Source organism: Varroa jacobsoni, unplaced genomic scaffold (assembly GCF_002532875.2).
Source record: "Varroa jacobsoni isolate VJ856 unplaced genomic scaffold, vjacob_1.0 scaffold_888, whole genome shotgun sequence".
NCBI lineage: Eukaryota > Metazoa > Arthropoda > Arachnida > Mesostigmata > Varroidae > Varroa > Varroa jacobsoni.
In genome coordinates, this window is record NW_019213790.1 from 93902 (window position 1) to 104675 (window position 10774).

At 39.6% G+C, this 10774-nt stretch overlaps 4 protein-coding genes across 10 annotated transcripts in view; 2 read left to right on the forward strand and 2 right to left on the reverse strand.

Annotated features, from left to right (window-relative positions):
• LOC111264710 (uncharacterized) overlaps window positions 1–880 on the reverse strand; it is a 72121-nt gene extending 71241 nt beyond the window's left edge. For both annotated transcript variants that reach the window (XM_086970173.1, XM_086970169.1), the window contains exon 1: window positions 466–880. The gene's annotated coding sequence lies outside the window, so the exon portion shown is untranslated. The remainder of the gene's footprint in view (window positions 1–465) is intronic.
• An 838-nt stretch (window positions 881–1718) lies between these two features.
• LOC111264709 (coiled-coil domain-containing protein 12) lies at window positions 1719–5167 on the forward strand. The gene is made up of 2 exons (XM_022840825.2): window positions 1719–3483; window positions 4900–5167. The coding sequence occupies exons 1-2, from the start codon at window positions 3022–3024 to the stop codon at window positions 5161–5163; spliced, it is 726 nt and encodes a 241-aa protein (XP_022696560.1). The 5' UTR covers window positions 1719–3021; the 3' UTR covers window positions 5164–5167.
• Window positions 5168–5420: 253 nt separating this feature from the next.
• On the forward strand, window positions 5421–7127 carry LOC111264708 (tRNA (guanine(37)-N(1))-methyltransferase). The gene has a single exon (XM_022840824.2). It carries the CDS (start codon window positions 5421–5423, stop codon window positions 6816–6818), a length of 1398 nt encoding a protein of 465 aa, XP_022696559.1. The 3' UTR covers window positions 6819–7127.
• A 132-nt stretch (window positions 7128–7259) lies between these two features.
• The window catches only part of AP-1gamma (adaptor protein complex 1, gamma subunit), a 22089-nt gene continuing 18574 nt past the window's right edge, over window positions 7260–10774 (reverse strand). For all 6 annotated transcript variants that reach the window (XM_022840823.2, XM_022840821.2, XM_022840822.2 and 3 more), the window contains 2 exons: window positions 10581–10653; window positions 7260–10274 (listed from right to left, as the gene is read on the reverse strand). In XM_022840823.2, the coding sequence (XP_022696558.1) occupies window positions 10123–10274; window positions 10581–10653 (225 nt within the window). In that variant the 3' untranslated portion in view covers window positions 7260–10122. The remainder of the gene's footprint in view (window positions 10275–10580; window positions 10654–10774) is intronic.

The window sequence follows — 10774 nt, forward strand, 5'->3', positions numbered from 1 at the left end:
TGTATATATAATGTGAGAAAAAATGGCTACATTCGCGGCGATAAGAAAGGGCGCTGATCGGTTACGGTCAATTTGGCCTGATGAGTCGGTGCCTCGTGCAATTTCCTTTAGACGACTCTTAGTACTACTTAATGAACACCTAAACTATTACGAGCGAAATGAAAAATATATGCCACGGAAAAATAAAAGGATACTGACAAAGAAAGACATATTTCGTAATAATATCATCCACAGCAGAAAGCTATTACATGTTTAGCAACTCAATTACAGACAATTTTTGCCGCAAACTGCTACAAGCTGGCTAGCCTATTGAAAACGCCCTGAAATTGTATATGCATCAGAGCACATATGTACTCAGTACTAAAAAGTTCGATAAAAAAGCATCTATAAGGCCACAAAACAGGACAATAGGCTTCAAGAAGTTGAAACCAATATAGTGAGCTTGTTATTGTTTATTTTGCTTACCGTATTTTGACCGTACTGCGGTAGCCAATAGTTTGTACCCTGCCACACTTGGTACTAGAGTTTACTATTTCTTCTTACTTTCCATTGCATATAAATAACACCGAGACTAATTTACTACTCCGCAGCGTTTTTTTCTGCTTATATATCCGCTATTGGCTCAGAAGTATTCGTACACTACAAACGTTTCCACTTGTGAAATTCACAATGCTTGTTATACCCTCATAAGCTTTTTGGGTCATACGTCGCTACGCAGCTATCCTGTTTTAGGAAAGGACGGACATTAAATAGATTGATGTCCTTACATTGATTTTTGGTGAAACCTAGTACAGTGGTGGAGAGGCCGTGGGCATTACGTGGTAAACATTGAAAAGACGGGATTTAGAGGATCTGTATTGGTTTTCAGAATTTTCCTAATGTCAATCAAGTTCACTTATGATTATAGACTATTTGCCGAGTTGAGATATACATAGGGTGTTCAGAAAATAACGCAATCGTACAGGAGAGTAATAAGTTTTGGAGTGCTTCAAAACAGGCAAGTTTTCTTTTTCTAAACACTAGCTTAAATTATTTTGCATGTATAAAGCGTAAACGGGACAGGATTATTTTGCAAAAATCAATTGCAAATTTTGAAGAAATACTAAGAAACCAAGCGGGCTTTTCGGCCCCCTAAAAAATTTCAGATATGTTTTCCATTAATTTTAAGTCAGTTTACAGTAAGCTTTCGTAATTGTGCTAGCGTCCTTTACTTTCCTGTGTTAAAAAAAAAGAACTCTGTCATCTTGTAGTTTCGTGGTCAACCCAAATTAGAATGTCTTCCTTAAAAATGTAAGTCAAAAATATAAGATATTCTATACAGCGTGGACTTCAGAAGCTCGAATGCTTTCTATGCATGAAAATACCCTTTTTTTTTGGTAAAGAAATGTTTATAGCCTAGACAAACTTACATCAGATTCGCCTGCTTCACTGATCAAACGTATTATAGGGTTTAATCGTCTAAGGCTTAACGTGTTGTAATACGCTGTTCTAGCATAATAAGATGAAAATGTATAAATTAATCGAACACGAGTCGTTTGCTAAAGATTTAAACTGCTTTTGTATTTAAACTGGGATTTTATATTTAAATAACTGCCCTATAAATTGCCGTTTAAGGGTGCCACTAGCGATAAACGACCTGGTACAATTCTATGGATAGCACTCCGCTAAAATTGGATAACAGAATTTCGTTTAGGTTGAGCATTGGCCACATTAGTAGTTTATTTCAAACATAGTTTTCGACGAACAAAAGTTTACATAGAGTACTTGCATAGGTATAAACAATTTTAAATAACAAATTTTAATGAAGTAGCAAACGTTTAGCGGCAGAATGAAGTAGCAATTTGATAAAAAGTTCTTTTTGAATAACAATCAGTAAGAGACTCTCTCCTTGAATTGCAGGCTCGTCACTGGCCATGTCTCAGGAAATTGCTTGGGTAGTTAGTTTCCTAAGTCCTTGTCCAATGCGTTTACTTTTCCCCCTTCTGTTTTCCATGCTGTGTGTAGTCTAGATAGATCCGTGCTCAACATAAAATGAATTTCACACATATTAAAAGTAACCTAGTGTAAAGCCATTATGTATTACGATACAGTCAAAACCACAAGGCCATATAATTTTCAAGTATACTATATTTGCTCATATTGATCCAATTTTCTCTGACGAACCCTTAGTGTCATGATTTGATGAGCTGTAGATTGTTATGCATTCTTTTTGATCATCTTAAATAGGATAAAAAAATTAAAAATTTTCTCCTGTGAGTAAGATTTTAATTTTTGGATATTGTCGGTTTGACGGGTAGGGTTGATGAGCCGATTATGACATGTATTTCAAAATGTTCTTACTTCACAACCACAATGGTTCCTAAGTAAGATATAAGTAAAACATCTTTTTCGACAGGCTAAACCTGGAGCCCTGAGATGCTGGAGCGTCGCGACATCTTGGCTGCATTGGATATGTCGCAAGAATCCAAAAGGATACCAGAATCTTTACCAGCACTAAACTAGACGCACTCGATAAAAAGAAACAAGGATGAAATACAAGTTCTGACTAACTGGGCACGATACTGTCTCTTGGTTTGCAAGAGCATAGCCATTGATACCCATTTTCCCAGACGGATTCGGTTGCATCCGAAACTGAACCATTGACTCTGATAAGAGGTGAGGCATCGAAAATAGTTCGTTCACTTCTTTTATTATCCTTCATCCGTTTCGTTTGTACGCCTGAGCGTACTTATTAGACGAATTTGTGCACTGCCGTCGTAAGTGGGCTATTAAGCACTCTTAATGGAACAAGACATCACTGAAGACTATTATATTAACACCTCTTTACTCCTTTTGTTATTATTCAACTCAATATATCCGATTAGGCCATATACCCATCAAAACGCAGAAAATACAATACATAAAAAAATTAACCTGACTCCTGTTTATTTAACATCCCGGCCGCCCGCTTCACTTATCCCGCACTGCCTGCAACAAGCAAAGATCATCATGGCCGATGAATGCTAGGTCTTCTATGTATATATGGGTGTGTATGTGTGTCTTGTACCCAAACACAACCCATCGGGTAGGGGACAATACGCCAGCATACTTTCGAACACACGAGGAGGAATGGAGTCGCGCGACGACCTGGACCTGGCACAAACAGCTGCGTTGGCACCTACTCCAGGAGAACAGAATATCGGTCGGGGCGCAGAGAACTCGTTGAAACGCAAGGAGCGGCTGAAGGCGTTACGGGAGCAGCGTAAGCGAAAACTTGCCGACGGGAAGTACAGGGAGATCGAAAACGAAGAAACCGAAGCTGTTATCACAAGCGACGGTACTAAAGATCAGCTGAAATCAGGCGGGAAACCTATTGTAGGAGGCAACAAGCTGGGCGGATCGGTATCCTTGCCAAAACCCGTCTTCCGAACGTACCGACCCGCCGACGACTGGCTCAAAAAGTTCGAGCTGCCTGATAGCCAGCCGGAAAATATCGATCAGCAGGTAGGCCGTGACGATACCGTTTGTAACGAAGCAAAAGTTGGTGGTGATCAGTAACGGTTACAGTGGTGCTAGTAGTGACCGATACAAGGCTTTTTGCACTTAGACTGGCACATATCGAACTTCGATTTGGCAAAAGTAGCAGCATTTGATCATCGAAATGACAAATTATAGATGATGATCTAAATGTAGATGTGACGGTCGTTGGCGGCAGCATAGCTGCGTGGTGCCCGTACGGTTACATAACAGAGTATGCTACATTCAAAACCGGTTGTTGTTGTTGATACTATTTAGACGTTATGTTGTGTATTTACGTATCATCATCAATGTTATCATTATTTCATTATAATTTATGATTGGTGAGATTCTTACTTTGTTTTGCGTGGGTGATGGCAAGAACAGCGCAGATACTTAAATTTACGCGTATGAGTAAACGATGTAAAAGATCGGGTCTCGGTATGATTCACCCAGGCAAAAACCATTAAGCAACAATTAAATCAGTTGAATTAGTTCGGCTTGTTTTGCTACGTACGCAGCAGCGTATTTGATGTATGGCTGCCCGCGAGTTAGTTGGCTCCAGCATATTACTTAAATTTTAAGCCTACACAGTGTTTAATAGCACATTATTCGCGCTGGCAGAATAACAATTGTAATTAATATTGTTTGGGAACTTTTTTCTACTTCTAATGAACGAACGGTCGTTTTTTTAATTATTAGCTAGATTCATGTGTTTGTTGATTGACGGATTATAGGTAGAACTAGCGCAATTGTATAGTTTGCTTTACTTGAAACTCAACGTTAATCTCAATGTGTGGTGAAAACAACCACATTAGAACAAACGAAAGGTAGAAAGAATCTAATTGTAGGATACATGTCTTGTAATCCGTTGTATCGTCCCATTGATTTGTTTAAGTAATTTCTAATGCGAACGCTGAATGGACTACTTTAGCCCCGGTCTCCACCCGCAATTTGCAAAAATCGTCTAGAAAGCGTCAAAACTAATATATGTAATCTAGAATAAATCCAATAATTGCTTTAATAGCTGTTGATTTAACTTCTTAAATAATCTATTAGTATGGTGTGTGTCAAGACAATTTAGAACATTAATTTTTTCGAAAGTATTTTAGCTTTCAATAATACTGTGCACTATAGCAATGTTTCTACCAAAGGTGATATGCTTTGGCCTAATAATGGCGAATTGAGTTAGCTTTTTTCTAACATAGGAGAGCACTGCTAAGCTAGCCTGTTGCGGCTGGTATATTTCTTATTGCTGATAGTTAATTGGATGCCTACTCACCTGATGCCTGTACATATACTTTCCGACTGTCTGTATTTGCACCTTTATGTTATTATTATATATGATGCCAGTTGTCTCAGAATTAATGTATTTATCTGGTTCATTTTGTGCGGCTGTTGTAGGTAAAGGAAAACCTGGCTGTTGTCGCTGCAGACAATATCCTCGATAAAGATATCAACATCAGCACCCTTCAGAGTCACAAGCCTGATTGGGATCTAAAGCGGGGTATTGCCAAGCAGCTGGATAAGCTCGAACGTCGCACGAAGCGTGCCATAGCTGAGCTGGTTCGGGAACGACTCCAAGCAAACAAAGATATAAACGTGGCCCTTGCTCAAGCAATTTCTAAGGTGCAACCACAGTCTGTCGAAGACTCAGACGATGATTAAACGGAGTAGCCATCAACGACGCTGTCACAAATTTCTGCTGCTGCGTTTGTTGTGCTCATAGTTCGCGTCTATTTGTACCGAATTGTGTTCAATTGTGTGTGCCTCAAATGTGCTGTTTAAATAGCTCGACACTTTAAGCCACTTTCTCAGCAGCCACGCAGTCTGACTTCATTAACTTTTGCAGAAGCGGGTAGTTTTCGTTGCAGTGTTCTGTAAATTCTCATTTGCATCATATTCTGTGTGTTTGCTATATCTAGATGTTTCGCGCCTGCCGGTCTCTACCCCCGTCGAAAATGTACAAAAAAATTTCTCCTCCAGATGCCGTCATCGGTATGACGGAGCTGGATCGCGATAAATTCAACGCTAAGTTCTCCGTACCCTGTACAACAGTGACGGACCCATCGTCATTCAATGATATCCTCGAAAAAATGAAACAGCTTTTCCTCAAGGTAGCAAACTTCAAGCCCGTTCAGGAACTGCCCGACGGTGGACGAAGGATCATATTCGATTCGGAAAAACTCAACGACCATATCATTCGACAATACGAAATTCAACCGACAGAAATTGATCTTGGCTATGACAATTTTCCTGCTGACGTCATCCTAAAAAAAGTCCTTAGTAAGGCGACAGGCGGAACTGGTGGAGCTGGCTTCAGTATCGTTGGTCATATTCTCCATTTGAATTTGCGTGAGCACCTCCTCCCATACAAGAAGGTTATTGGCCAAGTTCTGCTTGACAAAACGAAAAACATACAGATTGTAGTGAATAAGACGGCCGAGATACAGAACGAGTTTCGGAATTTCAATTTTGAAATACTGGCTGGCGAAGGCAGTACGATAGCTCGGGTCAAAGAGAATGGTTGCGTGTACGAATTCGACTTTTCAAAGGTGTACTGGAATCCGCGTCTGTCGACAGAGCATGACCGTATTACGAAACTGTTAAGTAGAAACAGTATCTTATTCGACGTGTTTGCCGGCGTGGGGCCGTTCACGATGCCAGCGGCAAAGAAAGGTTGCACCATCTATGCGAACGACCTTAATCCAGATAGCTACGAGTATCTCGTCAAAAATCTCAAGCGAAACAAGATCGAACATAGGGTCGAGGCATTCAAACTTGACGGGCGTGAGTTCCTTCGGCGGGTTCTCGTCTCGAAGGCAGCACTTTATTTAGGCCAGGATATCCACATTACAATGAATTTGCCGGCGGTGGCGCTCGAATTTCTCGATGTGTTTCCAACTCTTAAATTGCCAGCGGGATGTGTACTGAAAATTCATTGCTACTGTTTCGTTCGTTCAGATTGCAAGCGAACGGCTACGACATGGTCGTTAGTACGGAAGCACCTCGGCGTCAAGTTGGGGGTAGCGTTACCCTTCCAACTGGACGAGGATAAGGCGCACTTTGTACGGAGTGTCGCTCCAGGTAAAGATATGGTGCGGGCAAGCTTCGTTCTCAAATACATTACTAAAAAGAGCGCAACAACAACTGGCGCTAATATTGGGGCGAGCAGTACGGAATGTCCAGCTGACCATGGCGGTTCTGCCAGCGGAAGCCACGGTATTACAGCTGGGAATGCTGTAAGTACAGAGACAAGTAGTACCGACGAAACGGGACCATCCGAGAAGAAGAAGATGAAAACATCCGACGATGTAAAATAATGCTTATAATACTGGTAGTATAATTAATTACAAAAAGCGTGTAGAGCAAACATATATGACGGGGTGAGACCAGGACAAGATTATTACATGGGTTGTGTCGTATAGAGTGATGGTCTGTGGGTGTACAGTTTATCGATTGTGTTGAGAAGAATTTTAATATGCGTGACAAAAAAGTACGAGGCGGCAATAGTGGTATTAAGCAAAATAGTACAGTTATGAAAACAAAAAAGTATGTAGTAATAATTATAATAATAAAGAAGCTGCATTGAGTGAAATGTGAAGAGAGGCGTAACTATAATCTCAACTTGAGCTGGAAATGTTTTCCTTCTAGTAGAAAAAAACTACTTTTCAAAACGCTACCACAATATTTACACGTAACAACAATAATGCGATAATTTGTTCTTTGTTACGACACATTTTCCTTCCTAAGAGTCACCAATGTTCATTTTTAAAAGCGGAGGAACGATCATCTTTATTTTTCTCTACAACTCTTTGTCCCCACACGTCTCAACAGCTAAAAAATCTATGAGTCTCCACCCTTGTTTAGTTAATTTTAGGCACGGACTTGTCTTTTTTGCACGGACCTTTAAAATATTAGGTTATGAGCAAGCACCTGTAGAGTTTTCCATGTGCTTTTCGGTTAAAGCACAATCAGTTTCAACATTGAAACCTCTATGATGTACTGGTTTTCGGTTTTCGGCAACTTAATTCGCGATTCATCGATGTTTTCTCCTCAGGAACGTAGTATTTGTCTGCCATATCGCAGAAATGATCCCTCTCTGTCAAACACTACACTTAGTCATAATTAACAATAATCTATCTATAACGAGCTAAACAATCTAATTCGATAAGGATTTCTCACGTTTCTTGCAAATTGGCTGTCTACTCCCTTTGTTTCAGACTCATTCTTTATTTGTAACTGTCTTTCTCTTTTTGACTTGCTAATATCATCAATAATATTCAGATAGTTAATTTGTCTCTGCCATCGTGACCTTTAGATTTATAAATTAATGATAATTCTCTGAAATTAATTTTCACAGTTCTCTACTTGCTCGCCTCTCGGAATCCGTTTTCTCGATTTTTGTGTGGATTTTCGCCTGTTACGTAATTTTTTTCTTTACATATATATGTCACTTTCACAAATAATGATAAACTGACAGTCATCTATATTCATATAATTAGTTTCCCTCCACCTCCTATTCCATTGCTTGTTAGTCTTTCACACTCATTAGCTATTTGATTCTGCTCTAATCTTAATTACACTCTAACTTTTTTTTTCACTCAATCTGCGTACCCACACACGGTTACATAAATATTAATAATCGAAGGTTTTTGCGAACGTTCAAAAATTTGCGTTTCCGATATTTCTCACTCCTTGGGATTCGCTGCTTGCTGCGATAGTTCGATTTTCCAAGAACATTGTGTGATTTCAGTCCCACCCCGTAAATTATTTATACAAATCATGTAAGCGCGCAGTCTATCCAGTCTGCAACGGATGTTTGAAGGATAAATATCCCTATAGAATAGCCTCCACAGTAGAAATTCTGCATATGCTAATCTTCTTGCGGCACAACAAACATAGCTTATATCACGTTGCATGTGTCATATATTAGTCTCTGCACTCATTTTACATAGACACCTCTTTTTCTACTGACAAAGCTAGCCCGCTAATCACTTCTATTTTCGTTCCAAACAATATTCCGGTCCGCAATTCAGCGTAGTTCTACCGCAGTTGCCCTAATATTGTCGTGATTTATACAGATCTGCATTCTGCGCTAAACGGTCGCCTCACGGCTACTAACTGACATTAGCCGTTCTCTTCGTATGTTTGTCTCTGTGAGTCTGCCGCTTTTGCCGAATAAATTTGCGGTTATAATTATACAACTCACTGAAATAAGTCTATTGTTTAAGTAACACATCTTAGAGGCCAATTGTCTATGCTGTGTCAGTCCACAAACAACCTAAAAACTCTAAACAAAACATTCTTGTACTTACTCAACCCAAATGAGCCGTTTGCTAATAGTAAAGAAACAGACAAATGCATTTCTCATGTCACCTTCCATTTCGTCAATTAGTAATTAGTTGAGGAGATTGCGCCTTGTACGTGATCTTATTATGCACTATCATGTACATCTCAGTTCACTGATAAATATAATGAGATAATTAAATTCATGATAACGATTAGTGTATAACGGTTTGAAAATCCGACAAATTTCAATTTATCTTAGTCCGCGTTATCTTCTTTAGTTCTTCACCGTGTACAGAAACACCGACTCGATTTGCCCAGAAATAATAATAATAGGTCAGGAACTACACCCTTCAATAAATTCTTTATTCCATTTATATTCGTAGTTTGTTTGGATCGGCAGTTGAATGGCTTTGACTGCACTGTCATATCACTGACGCGAGGGTTCACATGTAAGCTGTTGGCAACTATTTTGCCTATCGGCACCTGTCTTTCAAGATGTCTAAAAACATATATGATTAATAAATTAATAATTATAACACGATGCTATCATTAACTCTTCCATATTCGACTAATGTTGCATATGAAGTGCTCTGTACCCGGCCCACATTCGTCTTTTTGCTTCTTTTCATTTTCCATAATGTTTCTGAACTGTACTATGTTTCTCCGATTGGCTTCGTACGTTTTACGTATGAAATGATATCAGCTCCAGCTAAAGTAGCCTTTATAGATTCGACTTAACAGGCCTCCTCGCTGACATAATAATTAATTCACTGCGCAATTCAACCCTGGGCGACTTCGATAGCGCAACGTTGATCCCAGGCTGCTCCTCGTAACTCACTGGTCAGGGCTTTTGCAATAAACGTATGCTTTTTTTGTTTCTTGTTTATTGCGCTGAACCTCATCATTTCCGGTTCTTGTATACCACTAGTCGCATTAGCGTACACTACTTTGTCCAAAGCTTCTATTAATAACGTGTCCATTTCACCAACCAGCTGAATGTATGCATTTATATATTTTTTCCCTTCATATATATGTATACATCTTTTAAAAGATAAAATATGTTGTACATTTAGTAAATAAGCACAGCTTGTTTCGTCTTCGTTTTCTCCTTCCTCTTTCTGCAATGATATAGCTTACAGCTGGAACTCTTATACGATGATCTAATAGTATGACTGTGTCGCCTGCTGTGCATCGATGATCTTCTTAATTGCGTTAGGGTTACTGCGATCACAAAAATCGACCCATATCGTAGCGAGCGAGAATCGGCTGAACCGGAGTCGAAGCTGACGTCGCTACGGCTTGCTCGGTATTTGCAATTTTCACCAGCGGCGATTGTTACCAGAGTCCCGGGAAGTTGTTCACTTCGCCTTGTTGCGTGGTCTTTTCCACGCCGGACCCTCGTATGTAACTCAGTCGTAGTCGCATTCGAAGCTTAGAGCCTGTTCCATTCACTGGTGGCGTAACCTTTACGGTTTGCTGAATTTCACCTAGGTAAAGAATGAATAATAAAATTAATATACGAAAAGGAGACGATGAGCAAGCGATTACCGAATTAAGATTGTTTCTACCTAGCAAATATAGACAGGTGGTTTAGAGCGATACTTATTATTATTACAGTGTTATTACATTTGCGCTATTATTACAGTTGCAAACAGGTTTGTCGAGGGATGTTTTAAGGACAATTGAAAGAACGTTACGGATTACTGAGAGTTTTGGGCTGTAACATCGTACTTTTTCGCTGAAATTCATTCGCTGGTGCCAACAATGTTTTACGAAAATGTAGAAATGCTTACTTAAATTTTTGGGCTGTAAGCTATTTCCTGTCGGTGGTAGCATCTCCAGTTGGAATGTCTTCTGTACGGCCACCTGCCCAGAAGAAGATAGGGAAACATGTTAGTGACTCTTGTTGGTATAAAAGGACAACAAGCACCGTACGCTCCGTATATCTTATTTCGCATTACTTCGCTTAAAGAGAATATTGCAAAAA